General features: G+C 41.5%; 2 protein-coding genes across 2 annotated transcripts; one reads left to right on the plus strand and one right to left on the minus strand.

The window, feature by feature from the left end:
• The first annotated feature begins 368 nt into the window (after positions 1–368).
• Positions 369–1651, plus strand: LOC119690479 (D-erythronate dehydrogenase). The gene has a single exon (XM_038105661.2). The coding sequence runs from the start codon at positions 671–673 to the stop codon at positions 1613–1615; it is 945 nt and encodes a 314-aa protein (XP_037961589.2). The 5' UTR covers positions 369–670; the 3' UTR covers positions 1616–1651.
• A 7344-nt stretch (positions 1652–8995) lies between these two features.
• On the minus strand, positions 8996–12254 carry LOC119690478 (uncharacterized protein DDB_G0284459). The gene is made up of 2 exons (XM_038105660.2): positions 12023–12254; positions 8996–10869 (listed from the first exon to the last, which is right to left on the minus strand). The coding sequence occupies exons 1-2, from the start codon at positions 12076–12078 to the stop codon at positions 9084–9086; spliced, it is 1842 nt and encodes a 613-aa protein (XP_037961588.2). The 5' UTR covers positions 12079–12254; the 3' UTR covers positions 8996–9083.
• Positions 12255–16825: the final 4571 nt, after the last annotated feature.

Consider the following 16825-nt stretch of genomic DNA (forward strand, 5'->3'; position numbering starts at 1 on the left):
TCGCTTATTTAAGGTCCCCTTTCACAGGCGCGCCAACCCGCGGATTTGTCGCTGGCGAGGCTTTGTGTAGGTTGGTGGGTGCGACTCGCGGCTCGGCGCGTCGCTCGCCGTCTGGAGACGCGAGCGCCACGAGAGTATAGCCCATGTGTGCAAGGGTCGTAAAGTTCATTAATTTTGTTGGTATTGACGTGTTTTTTTGACCAACGGTTGAGTGACTACAGAAAAAACCGACCGCCTTTCGTCGTATGTATATAGTATATATTAACTAACGTTAATACAATAGAGAAAAGAACACTAGTTAATACGTTAAGGCCGTTCCAAACTCCCAATATGTAGGTATGTAACTATTGTATGTTTGTACCTACCTATAAGTACCTTACCTACTATTTATAGAAGTACCTATTTCTAATATGCACCACCTATCATAGTTAGTTAGTACGGTTTTAAGAATCAACCCTGTAGGCAACAACTGGGTAGTTATATTAACTACTTTAAGCTATCTAACTAAATGGTTTATCACAGTGGCGATTTCTGTTGTTTACTGTTTATTATCTACTTACTAAAACGGTACAGGAAAATTATATTATACTTACTGTTCACTTTACCCTAGTGGAGAGTGTGGATTCCGTTAAATACGGCGTAGGTTGTTAAATACGTAGGTAGGTGCAGCATGGACATCGTGGTGACAGGCGCGGGCGGGTACCTGGGCGGGCTGCTGGCGGACGCGCTGCTGCAGCCGGGCTGCCCCGTGCCGGTGCGCCGCCTGCTGCTGCTGGACGTGGCGCCGCCGCCGCCGCGCGCCGACCCGCGCGTGACGTGCCGCGCCGCCGACCTGGCCGCGCCCGGCGCGCCCGCCGCGCTGCTGCCGCCCGGCACGCAGCTCGTGTTCCACCTGGCCGCCGTGGTCAGCGGCCACGCCGAGCAGGACTTCGAGCTGGGCCTGCGCGTGAACCTGGACGTCACGCGGGCGCTGCTGGACGCCGTGCGGGCGCTGGGCGGCGCGCGGCTCGTGTTCGCCAGCACGGTGGGCGTGTTCGGAGGCGCGCTGCCCGCCGTGGTGCACGAGGGCGTGGCTCCGACGCCGCAGAGCTCGTACGGCTGCGCGAAGGCGATGAGCGAGCTGCTGGTGGCGGAGTACGCGCGGCGCGGCTGGCTGCAGGCGCGCACGCTGCGGCTGCCCACGATCACGGTGCGCGCCGGCGCCGCCAACCGCGCCGTCACGTCGTTCGCGTCGGGCATGGTGCGCGAGCCGCTGGTGGGCCGCGACTACACCGTGCCGGTGCCGCCGGAGACCGAGCTGTGGGTGGCGAGCCCGCGCGCCGCCGTGCGCAACCTGCTGCACGCGGCGGCGGCGGGCGGGGACGCGGCGCCGCTGTGCCTGCCCGGGCTCACGGTGTCGGCGGGCGCGGCGGCGGCGGCGCTGGCGGCGGCGCGCCCGGCGGCGGCGGCGCGGCTGCGCTGGGCGCCGGACCCGCTCATCACCGCCATGGTGCAGTCCTTCCCGGCGCGCTTCGACTGCTCGCGCGCGCTGCGGCTCGGCTACGTCGCCGACGAAAGCTTCGACAGTATCGTGCGTGACTACATACAACACGACTTAAAGGAAACCTCGGCTTGAAAAATATACTCGAACCAAATAAATATTTAAGTATTACTGTTGCGTTTTTAATAAGGACGCTGCCTCTTCACATGGTGGCGGTGCGCTTGCCAACGCGCTTGTGATTTATAGGTACGGTCAAGTGCAGAGAAACCTGACCCCCCTCTCATAGTAACAATGTTTCTGAGAGGGGTCAGGTCTTTCTGCCCTTTACTGTACATTATCCACACATAGGCATTAATTCGCTTTAGTAGCATAAAGTTTATTATTACTATGGTAAGCACCTGGACTTGACCTGGACCGACCGACTTCGATTAAAATATTTTTCAGGTAGCATCACTTTATTTATTGTTTTAGAATATTTTAGATACACAGACATAAAGTAACAAACCAAAAAGTTATTCGGTAGGTACTATTATACAAAGTATGTACGTATAAAAAGGCGGATGTCTCCCCAAAATACAATTATGTACTTCCAACCAAATGGAACCAACATTTGATTGGTTTATATCTTTAACAATATGTCTACATTTGGTAGAATAAAAAATAACATAGAAAACGGAAATTAATACATGTACGGTACGGACCGTACAGTAGATAAATGATAAGAGTTTTTGTAACTGTAAATTGATTTATTGATAACCAATGCCTTATGATAATGATGGGGATGAGTAACCGACGCGATTGCTGAAAGTATACTAATGAATACATGGAAAATTATTGGTTTGTTGTAAAATGATCCGCTGACGCGGCGATGTACGAGTTGCGGCTCGTACATGCTCCCGGCGAGAGATGAAAACAATTGATTTAATTAAGTATAGATACTGATGATAATAGGTATTTAAATTAATAACTAATTTATGATGGGGATGATGTAAACTAATAACAAGATGATGCCATTTTTGTTTTAAATTCTAAATTGTAAAGTCTCTAGTGCGATTGATTTTAACCGAATTTTTGAATGGATTACGAAATATAGGCGAAGTAGCCTTATTTACGACACTCCGCGCACTTAGTGGATTTTCACTGAAACACGGTACACTTTGATTATCTACTTGAACACTCGATAGCTCTGCTTTTACACTATGTACACTACACTGATGCTGCTGAAGTGGGCCGGCTGCTGCCGCCTCGGCGACGCTGCCGGCGCGGGCGGGCCCGGGCGCGGCGGGGGCGGCGGCGGCGGGGGCGCGGCGCGCGCGCAGGCCCCGGCACGCGTACACCGCGCTCGCCACTGCTGCTGCTCCGATCACCAGATAAATTGCTACGTAATGATGAATGTCATGTTGTGATAGATTCTCTGACAATACTCCTTCTGCTTTCATCTGTTTTATGCTATTCCTTATATTGGTCAATATCTTTTGATGATTGCTAATGTTCATGATATCCTCTACTAGTTCAGTGCTTGGTATTGATATGTTTATAATGTTATTTATTTGGGGAATCTCGATTTTTGCCAAATCTGATGATATTGTTATCTGATTGCTGATCTGTCTATGTGCGAAAATAGTAAATGATTGTCCTTTTACAATGCAATCCTCGCTGATTTTTGCTATGCCAGCATTGCTCAGCTGTTGAGTGGTGACGTAACTCTCACACATGACTCGAATTGTGCATTGTCCGCAACAGAAATATAAATATGTGTTGACGTTGCTAAGCTCATGCCAGGTATCCCGACACGCAGAAGTTGTAGTAGTGCACTGTTGTGTTGATGGGTTACTGATACAATAGTGGTTGATATCTGACGTCATCTGATTCACTGGTCTTGATAATAAACAGATATAAGTTTGTATGTCGCCTCTAAGGCAGTTCTGTATATCGATTTCTGATATCTCAATAAATAGATCTTTATGCAGGTTTATCGCTAAATGACTGGCTATTGGCTCTACATTCATCATTTTACCTTCTCTTTCAAAAGGAATGGGAATGAGCTTGTATATTTCGTAGTTGTCTCTTGTCACGAGGGGGATTCTGATTTCAAAAATTAAATAGTCAGGTTTCATGCTGGCCTTGACCTTTAACATGTGGTATATTTCATACATATCGGTCTGTATATTCTTGATAGGTAGAGATAAATCTTGAAGTTGCCCAGATATGATATTTAGTTCGTCACGAACTTGTTTTGGTGTTAGTAAATGCATATTGAACCTTCCGTAATGAATGTCTGTAATAGTATCCATCAAGGTATCTTGAATATTTCTCAAGTTCACTGATAAGCTATTCGCAGAGATTGACATTAGCGCAAAGTCGTTCATTGATCTAGAATTTTTCAATTCAGCTTGTGTGTTCCTGATCGTCTGCTCAAACTCATTTATATGTTTATTAAAAATCTTATGCTGCTTGTCCATGGCGGTTTCTACTCTTTGTAAAAGATTAAATTCAGCCTCTATAACCGATGTCTGATTCTTCCATAATGATGCCAAATGATTCTGATTGGATTTTATAAGTGTTATGTCTCTTTGATATTGTTCGGCGAATTCATCGTCTAGTACTCCGAACAGGCTCCTGGCTAGCGACCCGACACCGTTGATAAGCCCGCGCCGCTGTCTCGGTCGCGCGCTGTTTTGCTGATTCAGTACGAGTTGGTTATTAAACTCGATCTCCTCGTAATCGTGACGTAATTGTAGTATTACTACGTCACATTGTTTATGTTCAATGACCTTTGTGCAGATGTTGTCCATATGATTGATATATTGCTGAAGAAGTTTTGTACCTTGCCAATACGGTTGTAAATCGTAATACGCAATCAGCTTCCATTCATCCTTTACGAGTCGCATGTTTGATATTTTGTCGAAGTAAATTCTTTGACTATTATTAAATGCTGATATTTGATAACTGCATTGTGCTGATACAAACATAAATAGTAAAACCATAAGGATAGAAAGATAACTTCCTTTCTTTCTCGGATATCCTTTTGATTCTCTTTGTTTTCTTACAGGCTCCTCTCTTTGGTTTTCTGTGTTTACAGGTAGTTTTGATAACTTTACCACGGGTCTTTTATAGATGCCGTTCTGTGTTTTGATGGTGGCGACTCTCACGTAGCCGTCCTGCCCGGGATGTACCTTGATCTCCTTTGCTTCTGTTAAGCTAGTCACTACATGACTCATCAGTTTTGATAACAAATGAGCTGCACACAGTTCCAGTCTCGGCAATGATATACTTTTGCTCTCTGATATTATTCTTGCTTTGGCTGCTACCAGCACAATTGTGGACTCTGATGATGAAACTGATTCTTCAGGTATTTTACAGTATATGACGGCAGCATAGGCCTTCGTTGACGAGTCTGAGAAACCATGAAGCTCTATGGTGCTGCATTTTTTCATACATAACCATCTTGGTAACTGTGTGTCGTTGATAGTTTGGAGGTCGCTCTGAATTTTCATCCACTCTGATTTGATACATTCTGGTATTTCTTCATCCCATTCTATTCCAGTCTGCCAGGTTTTCTGGAACAAAAGCTTCAATTTGGTGGTCAATGGGGAAAGCCAACCCAAGGGATCAAATATCTTTGATATGTTTGATAAGAGTGCTCGTTTTGTGGTTTTATCAGAGAAATCTTCAAGATTAATCTGGAATCGAAACTCATCTGTTACTGGATTCCAGCGTAACCCTAGTGTTTTGCTTGATTCTGCTTGTTTAACTGAGAAGTCACCTTGATTTGTTTGTTGTTGTTGATCTACTGCTTCCAATATTTCAGGTTGGTTCGAGGTCCATTTTCGCAAATGAAAGCCTCCGGAACTTAGAAGCTTCAATAAGTCGGATACAAGTTGCTTTGCGGTATTGATATCGTGGCTTCCACTGACTAAATCGTCCATGTAAAAATGATTTTCAAGCGCATGTTTTGCCGAACTTTGATACTTAAGACCTTCGTCGCGAGCTAACTGCTTCAAGGTCATCATCGCAAGGAAAGGCGATGATTTTCCACCATAGGAAACTGTGGTTAAATTATAGTCTTGCAACGGTTGATCATCCGATTCTCGCCATATGATTTTATGTAATTTTTGGTCATCTTCATTTAACCATATCTGTCGGAACATTTTCTCAATGTCCGCTACGAATGCTATTTTATACTGTCTCCATTTTAATATAAGTTCGAACAAGTTTTGTTGCAAATTTGGACCTTGTTTCTGTATGTCATTGAGACTATAACCGGTTGACGTCGCTGAAGTTGCATTAAAAACAACACGGACTTGCGAGGTAGTAGAATCGGCGCGCTCTACGGCATGGTGCGGTAGGTAGTAGCTCACATTACAGTCACGCGCTGCGCGTTTCATGTGTCCGAGTTGCTCGTACTCCTGTAGAAACAACTTATATTTTTCTGCTAACTGATGTTGTCGCTTAAGTCGTTTTTCTAACTGTTTAAACTGCGCTATGGCTTTTGGCCTGGACTCGCCTAATTGTTGTAGACCTCCTTCTTTGATGGGAATCCTAACTTCATAGCGACCGTCTGATAACCTCTTCGTTGTTTTCTGATAAAAATTGATACATTCTTGATCTTCGATTGATAGCTCCGAACTTTCGTGAATGTCTTCAACTGTCCAGAATCTTTGAATGTCATCCGTAAAGTTTAGGACAACGTTACAGTGAAGCGACTTTACGTTACCACACAATATCCAGCCTAACTGAGTCTGTTGTGCGATAGGCCTGTGGTCGTCTTCTTTGATAATCCCTCCCATGATGATTGATGAGTACACATCAGCGCCTAATAAAATATCGATAGGCCGGCTGACGTAGAACTCTGGGTCTGCTAATTTGATATTATTTAGGTATTCCCATGAGGGCTTCGGGAACGATTGATTTGGTAATTGTTTTACTAGTTTCGGCATGATATAAGCATCTGTATTAAATGCATAGTCGCTTGATAATGATGAGCATTTGATATTAATTATTCCCTTGCAGGTATTTTCTTTGGATCCTACTCCATAAATGATACCCTTGCACCTTTGTCGAGGCAGTTGCAGTAGCTGACTCGCATTTTCTGATATGATAGATGTTTGTGATCCCTGGTCAATTAGGGCTCGTAGTTTATGGTTCTTCCCATCCTTCGCCTGTACATTGATAATCGCAGTTGATAATAGGATTTCCGAAATATCATCTTGCGAAACATGGCTATGATTGCGAATAATATTGTCTGATTTTGTTGCTGGCCGACCTGATTCCATGTTGTTTCCGGCCTTCGGCGCCTCGTGTAACAACGAATTATGATGACCGTTGCATTCCTTGCACCTTTTGTCGGAAAAACACGGCATGCCAAAGTGCGAATAAAGACAATTGTTGCATAAATTCAATTGGCGGACTGTTTTCTTTTTCAATTCAATCGGCATTTCCAGAAATTTCTTGCAATAAAATATGGCATGATCGGTGTTATTGCAATAGGCACATTTAATTGCTGATCCGGTTGCTTTGCCGGAATGATATGGTTTTTGCGTTGCATTGTTGTAGAATTTCCTGGGGCTATTCTGATCATTTCGGTATTGATTAAAGTTAGTTTTTTCTTGATAAGGCCTTTTAGTTTCAGATGAAGATGATGTACCTTGTTGATTCTTGTCCTGCTTACGACGGCTTGATTCTAACGATATGAATTTCGTTTCCAGGAATTTTATGAATTCGGATAATGATGGCAATTCCTTCGGGTTTTTTAGCGAGGTGATATATTCATTATTTGATTCGGAGTCTAGTTTTTGGCTGAGTATAAAGACAAGCATGGGGTCCCAAGTGACGATGTCGACGCCTAGGTTTTGTACCGCGAAAAGACATTCATTTATCGTGTCATGCAGTCGTTTGATATGATTTGCTGATTGAAATTGCATAGACGGAAGGTTCATGAGAATGCTCATATGCGAGTTGAAAATTAATTTATTGTTATTGTATCTGTTGTTCAGAATCTCCCAACTGATTTCATAATTGTCGGAACTGATACATAGATGTTGAATTAATTTCTGTGCTTCTCCCTTAACCTTGGACTTAAGAAATTGCATTTTTTGGGCTGCTGATAATGATGCGTTTTTATGAACAGTTTCCAGAAATAGATCCTTAAACGATGTCCACGTATGATAGTTTCCCTCAAAGGTTGGGATTTCGACCTTTGGAGTAATTTGATCGTTGTGTTTCATAGACCACATTTTCTGATTAATTGACCTTTTTAAATTGTTGTACATGTTCTCATTGCTACTGAAACTATTTTGATATTCTTCATATCCCCCATTTAGGTCGCTATCGATTTCTAAATGAAGTTGATCGATAATATACCAGCGAGATTCCAATGTTTTTAGAGCGTCTTGAAATTCCCACTTCTCCTTGATAATATCGAGATCTATGTATGCTACAGTGCGTGAAAAGGCTCTGAAATTACTGCTTTGTCTGCGCAGCATTTCATCCAGCTTGCTGTTAGTACCCTGCGAGTACGTGGTGGAGGTGGAAGCACCTCCCGAGGGCGAGTGCGACCTTGATAATGCTGACGGCTTTAAGGTGAAGGCAGCAGGTTTCCCCTGCTCTCCGATTGGCAATGGTTGATAATTCATGATAAATGATTTAGCTGATAGATAAAGATCGTTAGTTTGTTGATAAATATTTTCAGTGAAATATTTCCCTGAGCGATCTTCGTGCTTACACAGGTTGATATGATTTGATTGGAACTCCTTCCAATAAGATTCAAGAGTGTCCAATCTACGTCTGATAAATTCAGGTGTCTTACGCTCAGCGCTATCCTTTTTGAAGTTGGACAGCAGCTGCTTTATAGCACCTATGATTTGATCTTGATTAGCGATGATAGACTCCATTTCCATGGTAATTTATGATATGATAAGCTCACAAGTAAATGGAATGATCTTACTTGAAAACTCGACGATGATACTTGCTGTAGTTCCGTTCGAAGCTCCTGCTATTGATACAGGCTCCGTGAACTGATCCCAAAGTGCTGATACCCAGAACACTCACACGTTACAATCCAAGTCACTGCAATCCAATGTTCTACGTGAAACTTGAACTAAACACGCGCGATGTCCTGATTTTTCGAAGGACCAACATGTACGGTACGGACCGTACAGTAGATAAATGATAAGAGTTTTTGTAACTGTAAATTGATTTATTGATAACCAATGCCTTATGATAATGATGGGGATGAGTAACCGACGCGATTGCTGAAAGTATACTAATGAATACATGGAAAATTATTGGTTTGTTGTAAAATGATCCGCTGACGCGGCGATGTACGAGTTGCGGCTCGTACAATACATAATAAGTACCTATACCTACCTATATTAATTTTATTGAAGGTCGAAGTCAATATAAAAAGGTTTACTTATTTATCAGAAAGGTTTGGACTCTTCACCTTTACCGAACCAATGTTGTCACCAAAATACATATAAGTAATACATTGTTCTCAAAATTATAGCACCAAAGTTATTTAAAAAAATATAGATTTTATTTCATTTTTACAACCACAACGTGGTAAATATCGCGATCTCAGCATCGTACAGTGCGGGAGCCTCTAGAAGTTAAACAAGTTGTCCTCGATGGCCTGCTCGTTGTCCCAGGCGCCGGCGGGGGCGGCGGGGGCGGCGGGGGGCGCGTGCTTGCGTCGCTTGGCGCGCGGCGGCTCGGCCTCGCGCTCGCCGGACGAGGCGCGGCGCCGCTTGCCTCGCGGCCGCGCGCTCGCGTCCTCCCCGCCCCCGGCCGAGTCCTCGCGGCGGCGCTTGCGTGGCGGCTCCTCCCCGCACGGCTCCTGCGGCTCCCCGGGCGCGGGCGAGCCGGGCCGGTCCCTGCGCGGCCGCCGGGGCGCGTCGGCCGCGGCCAGCAGGCGCGCGCGCACGGAGCGAGGCAGCTTCAGCGCTCGCTTGTAGTCGGCACCGAGTAGCGGGTGGCGCAGCCGCGTGGGCGGCAGCGGGATGGCGGCGGGCGGCGCGGGCGCGGGCGCGGGCGGTGCGGCGGGCGCGCGGCCCGGGCGGCCCCGCAGCGCCACGCCGCCGCCGGGCGCCGCCGCCAGCGCCCCGCCGCGCGCCAGCACCACGCGGCCCGCGCGCCCCGCACTCTCGTAGGAGCGGCCGGCGGCGCGCAGGCGGCCGCGCTCGCCCACGTCCAGCGAGGCGCCCAGCAGCGCCGCCGCCGGCAGCGCGCGCGGCGCCGACACCGCCCACACCTCGTCGTCTGACGTTATTTCGCTGGCGCTGTGAGCGTGTACAAGTTTCAGACTAGTTTTCTTTGACAAAAACTGTTTCATGGGAAGTGACAGATTGCTTTCTGTACTGCTATTTTGTTGCGTGTTTGAATCATTACTCCTCACAGCATCTTCTTCAAATGTTAATCGTTCGGAAACACTTTTCCTTCTGCTATTACTCATATTTGTGTTTGTGGACACACTTGGTCTGTCTAACGGAACAGAAGAGTCTGAATCTGTGTCCTGCACCTCATTGGTCTGGCGCTGCTGCTTGCTGACACTGTCTCCAGTGTTTCCGGAGCTATGACCATTGACCTGAGCAGGTACATAAACTTGTGGTATATTAATTTCATTTTCTTCCACATTTCTCTCATTGTCACTTTGGGCTACACTCATGCTTGTCCGAGAAACTTTCTGCTTGTTCTTTCTTTGTCTGATTGGAGATTGAACTCTTGTTTCTTCAACAGTTATTTCATCATCAATGCTCATATCTTCATGTTTATTTTCATATTCATTTACGTCTAAGTTGTTGTTTGCTTCTGAGTTATCATTGTTTTCAGTTTTTTTTCGTTTTCGCTTGCGTTTCCTATCAATGTCCTTGTTAATTTCAACATGGGAACTATCACTATTTTGTTGGCTAGGTTTCATTCTGTTCTCTTCTTTCTCTTGCTTAACTCTTAAGTTGAGGTAGCTTTCATCAATCTGTTCTGTCTCTAATGTACTGTTAAATTCTTCACTCTCTTTTTTTTTGTTCTTTTTCTTTTTTTTTCTGGAATCTGTGTCACTAAAAATTTCTGTTTTTATTTGACTAATAATGTCAGGTTTATTTTGAGAGTACTCAGTGCTGTCCACATTTAAATCATTTTTTTCCTTCTTTTTATCTTTTGTTTTCTTTTTCTTATGTTTTTTAACTTCTGTATCAGTTGATGATTCCTTTTTAATAGTTTTTAGCAGGGACTCCTGCTGATTGCCATCAGAAGATTCCATTTTAATGCTTCTCTGCTTTGATTTTTTATTTCCATTCATAAGTAAGGTCAATGCTTGGTCTGATTCAGCAAGCATTTCTTTTTTTATTTGCTGGTCCATGTTGTCAGTTTTATTTCTTTTATTTTTGGATGACCTGAATAAAAATAATAAGTGTTTAGAAAATAAAGTCTTCTGATAATTGGACTTAAATTAAAATATTTAGAAACAGCTAATATCAAGCTAATTCACGCTATTAATAAGTATAGTAAGTTTGGAATGAACTTGGTGAAATTTGTAATGGGTTTGTAATGAGTAAATTTGCTGTTTTCGAGGTAAAAATTTCCATTAGCGTCATTCGAAATAAAGGTTAGGGGGTGTGTGGGGGGAAGGGGGGAGGGGAGGGGAACCTCCCCCTCCAACCCCCACATCTAGGAGACAAGTAGTTTTTGAGATATTGACTTTATAATGTGATGTGCCATACATTCTCGATGAACTGACACATAAATATGCCATATAGGAACATCAGGAACTGTGTCGTAAACGCTCCGCTCCGCTTCGCTGCGCTACGCTTTGGTTTCGATGAACATGTGCACCTAAGACGCTCCTCCTCGCTTTGCTCGTCGTCGCACCTATCTTTAGGTTTTGGTCCCGAGGGTTTGACGGCATTTGTATTTGTAAATATTATTATGGTCACCTGGCTGTATATAAAAACGCTATTGCCTATTTAAAAAAAAAAAGTTGCATTTATAACCTCATCTGTCATTTCCCATACAATTTCCTTGATTTTAAACATGAATATCTTGGAAACTATTTGTCTCCTAAACCTGAAATTTAGAATAGAGACTCCTGGGGTATTACCCTTATTGTATACCAAGTATCAACATCCAGTTCGAATGACGATAAAGGAAACTTTATCCCTGAATTGTACCTTGTTAACATAAAATGTTATGTTTGTATTTACTGGATAGATTGCAGTTTTTAGTAATGCATTATAAATTTTCAGTGCATGGTACCAGAGGGTGCAGTTGTTTCTTAAGCTTACGCAACTTTAGTAAAATTGTTACAGGAGAATTATTGATTGTGCTGAAAACTACAATAGGTTACTTGGTACAAAGGAGATAATATTATGAATTATGAGGCAGTGTGCTCGAGGGAACCTTGAATAGTCTTTTAAGATTTTCTGTGAGAATTTCGGTTTAAAAACAATCCTATGTGAATCTCGATTCTCCCACTAAGGCTTCACCAATTACCTACCATTTCGTAGTTCAGTTGCGATGAGGAAGAAGATACTTTTTACAGATACTTACTTTTCAATATCAGACCACATAGAGTAACTGTTTTCACTTTCTGTGCACGACGACATCGTTCATTTCAATGCAGAAACGCCAAGGTACAAACAACATTACAGTATTTGATTCCTCAGTATTTTTATATTTTTTCCAACATAATTTGAGGTTATTTATAGGTTATATTTACCAAAATTAACTTTTTTTCGTAAGTCAGCCAGTCAAAATCACACGAGGAGGCTTGTCAGAAATGTCAGATGCTGTCATGTAACTAATAAAATAATCTGTGGCGATATGAATCCACCACACTCTCAGGGCCATTAAGCTAAGGTAAGGAAAACACTTATAATGAAAGGGAATATATGGCTAATGCAAGGCTTTGACTTGCTGATAATATTCGCGTGTGGGAGCAAGATAAAAAAATAAGTAGAAGGTAAATACATAGACCTATTCCACACATTTTTATTTGAATAATAAATTATTATAGACTTCGATCGCTGTCATCTGTACAAGACAATGATTTCAAAAGGAAGGATACGCCCTTCAGAACATTTTACTCAAACCTTCTTCATACAAGCAAAATAACTGCCATCTGTCATAATTTGTTGGAACTATGTCAGAGCCGAGCTACTTATCATTTATTTTTCAAGCGTCGTTGCTGTAGAGAACGTATGAGGGCAGATATAGAATTTCTTCTGTGGAAATAAGATGTGAGCTGAACACAAAATCAGTGTTCTGAGGGTTTGACAGTTAGTACAACTCAGACAACGCCATCTGTTTCTTCAACAATGTAAACTTTTTTTTTTTAACAAACGTCTCATTACTATTACAATCCGATTACCTAATATTGATATTTGATGCAATCTGAAGCTACTTCTGACCTTAAGATTAAACTAAACATGCCAGTGAGGGGTTCCGCTCATCTGGCATAATCTTTATTGACCAAAACTCATTTCGCATAACTCGTATGGTCTAAACTTTTTTGGCCGAACCATCACTTTGCCAAGACTTATGTGGCATAAGGCTCGTTTCGTCTAAAACTCTTTAGGCACAATCTTTAAACACCTAAGTTTCTTTTGCTCAAATTTATGTTCGTCTATAACCTATGTATAATCTTGTTTCTCCTAATGTTATCTTAACAAATAATATATTAAGTATGTAGTAAATGTACAAATTGTGGTATTTTTCTCCTACATCCCGAAAATCACGATATTGTATGATCAAAAAATCGAAAGTTAACGACCAATATAATTATTACAAACCCCATGAGATCGAAACCTAAAAATAGGTGCGACGACGAGCAAAGCGAGGAGGAGCGTGTTAGGTGCACATGTTCATCAAAACCAAAGCGGAGCGCAGCGAAGCGGAGCGGAGCGTTTTCCAAACAGCGGAAACAAAACAAGGCACCAGTTTGCGCTATGTAGGGAGACGCTCCGTCAAAGTTAAAGCCAAACGAATATTATTACTTTGTATAAACCTATGCCATAGCATAATTAGGCTATTCAAGATTTGGCCATACCATTATTAGGCTAAACAATTTTATGCGAAATAACTTTTTACTAAACGAGATTTATGCCATACGATTTTCGGCGTAACGAGACTTTGACCAAACGTTACTATGCAATACGAGATTAGGCAAAAAAATCTTATGCCAAAAAAGGTAGAACCGATTAAACCATTTGAATTTGAGCAATACAATTGCTCGGATGTTTACGGTGTTTTACCTTAAAAACCTTGGGACCTAAACCTAAAGATAGGTGCGACGACGAGCAAAGCGAGGAGGAGCGTGTTAGGTGCACATAGATATCTAAAAACAAAGCGGAGTGGAGCGTTTTACATACGGCTTAAAAAACATATTGTTAAATAGAAAACTATTTGTTGTTAAGTTTCATAACAAATCAAAGCATACACGCTTTAAAAACCCTGGAACCTAAACCTAAAGATAGGTGCGACGACGAGCAAGGCTAGGAGGAGCGTGTTAGGTGCACATAGATATTGAAAACCGAAGCGGAGCGGAGCGTTTCACAAAATATAGCTTAAAAATACATGTATAATAGATAACTACTTATTTCTTGTCAACTAAATTACATTCGGGAATTTGTATTTTCGGAATATTAAAACTTAGGGATTCGTAATTTTAACAATTCGATATAATACAAAATCGTACATTTCAAACATCAAAATTATAATATTAGGACTTTCGTCATTTTAATAAATCTGTTGTTTGAAATTTCGTTTTATCAACTATTCGTGATTTTCATTATTCGGAAACTTGAAATTCGGAATTGTGAATTATTTGGAACTTTGAAATTCGTAATTATAAAAATCGTTATTTTCATATTCGTAAAAAAGTAATTCGGAATTATGTAGTGTACCCATTAGATATTTCAATATCAAATCGATTTTGGTATCACCAAGATATGGCCAAAACAATATGGACAAAATTCAACAGGGAAACTAACAAAATTAGCCCAATTTAAAGGTAAAAAGTGTGATTGTTTTCAGTCCTGTTGACTTTTTTAGTATGGAAACCCCTGTTGACTTTCTCTGGTTGTTTTGGTCATATCTTGGTGATATCTAAATCTATTTGATATTGAATTATCTTATTTGAAAGCTTATAAGTTGACATTGTTTTTAAACTGAAGTGCACAAAAAAATGTCATATGAAATTCTTTTTAAATTTGATTTATTTGTTTTTGCCTTTTGAATATATTTTTAAAATGTTTTTTAAACTATTTTGCGGTACCTACCTATTGGGTCTAATTTAAGTCAAATAATGCACATTTGATTATTTCAATTAGTTTATTAATGTTTTACTTGCAAAACATCCAAAAAAATATTGAAATATGGCTAGTTATTTTTATTTTCGGTTTTATCATACAATTTTGCCAAAAAAATTTAAAAAACTTAAATATTAAATATCTTAGAAATGGTTAAGTTTCGCATTATGCATTATAGGATTCAATCAACTAGAAATGCCTTCCTCTATCACCTCCTGAAAGGATCAGGTCTACTTACCAATAACCCTGTTTACTTACAGTCCGGCGCCCCTGGGCGGTCGCCCAACCGCGCCCTACCTTAAACGCCGGTACTGAATGGAGGAACATTTTCGACACCTGCTAAACATAGAAAGGGTCCGCCCTCAAAGGAACTTGACGAATTTGACATTTGTGCAATAAGGCAGAAAGTCTTTTATAAGTAAAGTGAATTTTCATACAATATCCTATTTCATTGGTGATTATTATAATAATGTAGGGTAGGCCTAAACCTTTCAAACGCTTATGAAACTTGACAAGTGAAAAAAAATTTTTATTAACCCTTAATCGGGTACGAGCTAATAGGTTAGGAAATAATGAGTTTTCGATTTCTACTGATTAAAAAGACGACTAATAAGGATTGTACATATGTTTTTTTTATTATAACCGCATTTCAGGAAAAAAAAAACGGGTGGTCATTATATTGCCATTGCCTGGTTACGACTATAGAAAGTGGCTACTATGTTACCATTGTCCATTTAAGGAAAACAAAAAATAAAATAAAACAAATGCATCAAATAATTAAAATAAAAAGAAGACTTTATTTAGACAGTAAGTAATACATATATGGTATCTATAAGGATTCTGGGTTAAGTGCCATGTGAAATTTTTTGAAGCATCCTTTTGTACATAGAGATACACCACAGCACGAACATTTTATATTCGACCTTTTTGTTTCTTTTTTGGTTGAGCAAAACTTGCACCGCTTGTAAGTATCCTGCGCCTCCGGAAAATGGATTCCAACACTTTGTAGTCGAATTTCATCAGGCACTCCAAAATTGCCGCCTCTCTTATTTTTAAAAATAATTTGCCTCTGTTTTTTACATGTAAAATCTCCAATCAGTGCTCTCGCTAGTCGCAATCTGAAATCGCGATGACTTGAAACCCGTTGTGGGTGTTTTGTTAGGTATATTATGTAAGAGTTTATGATTGCAGCATCCAGCATGAAGAAGAATAATCGCATCCAGAATTTCCGAGACTTTCTTCCTGTGGGATAGGACGAACGAAAGTGATCAAAATGATCAACGCCCCCCATATATAATGTGTAGTCTGCTATCGCCTTTGGGCAAAATACTTCCTTTTTCGTGCCGTCCTTTTGTGTTCGCTTTACAGTGGTTACTTCCGATGACTTATGCGCAGACGAAAGAACAGTAACTTCCTTTGTATCTAGCCACTTAACAGCTACTATAGGCTCACTAGTCAAGGCCGCGAACTCATTTTTCGCAAGTTTTTCTCTCTTGTTTGTAGGTTTCTCTTTCATGAACTCTGGTAATCCTTTTCTAGTCTTCCTGACAGTCCCAATCGAAAAAATTCCATTTTCATACAGAACATCAACCAACTTGCAACTCGTAAAAAAATTATCGAAGGTGACTAAAGAGTTTCGCGGCACATTCTGGCATAAATTCGTCACTACCGTAAAACCAAGACCAGCTTCATCCAGAGTTTCCTGTTTTCCTGTATAAATTTCGAAGGCGTATAAATAGCCAGTCTTTGCATCACACCGAGCCCATACCTTATATCCACGTTTTATTGGCTTCATGGGCATGTACTGCTTCATTGTAGACCGCCCTTTGAACTTCACCATGCACTCGTCCACTGAATAAACTGTTGATTCTTCCGCCTGTTCTATAAATATTCTATTCAGTATATCTATTAGTGGCCTTAGCTTGTGCAACCTATCAAAATTCACGGAATCACGGGGAGCTTCAGTACTGTTGTTGTTCAGGTGCAAATTTTCAAGTATTTTCTTGAATCTTTTCAAACTGAATGCCGCTGAAATATCGGGGTT

Source organism: Plutella xylostella, chromosome 22, assembly GCF_932276165.1.
Source record: "Plutella xylostella chromosome 22, ilPluXylo3.1, whole genome shotgun sequence".
Taxonomy (NCBI): Eukaryota; Metazoa; Arthropoda; class Insecta; order Lepidoptera; family Plutellidae; genus Plutella; species Plutella xylostella.

Bases quoted from the DNA above. Each gene is read 5' to 3' on its own strand.
- LOC119690479 (XM_038105661.2), top strand. From the start codon at position 671: ATGGACATCGTGGTGACAGGCGCGGGCGGGTACCTGGGCGGGCTGCTG.
- LOC119690478 (XM_038105660.2), bottom strand. From the start codon at position 12,078: ATGTCGTCGTGCACAGAAAGTGAAAACAGTTACTCTATGTGGTCTGAT. The intron at 10,870-12,022 runs GTAAGTATCTGT...ATTTTTATTCAG, and splicing joins ATGTGGTCTGATATTGAAAA to GTCATCCAAAAATAAAAGAA.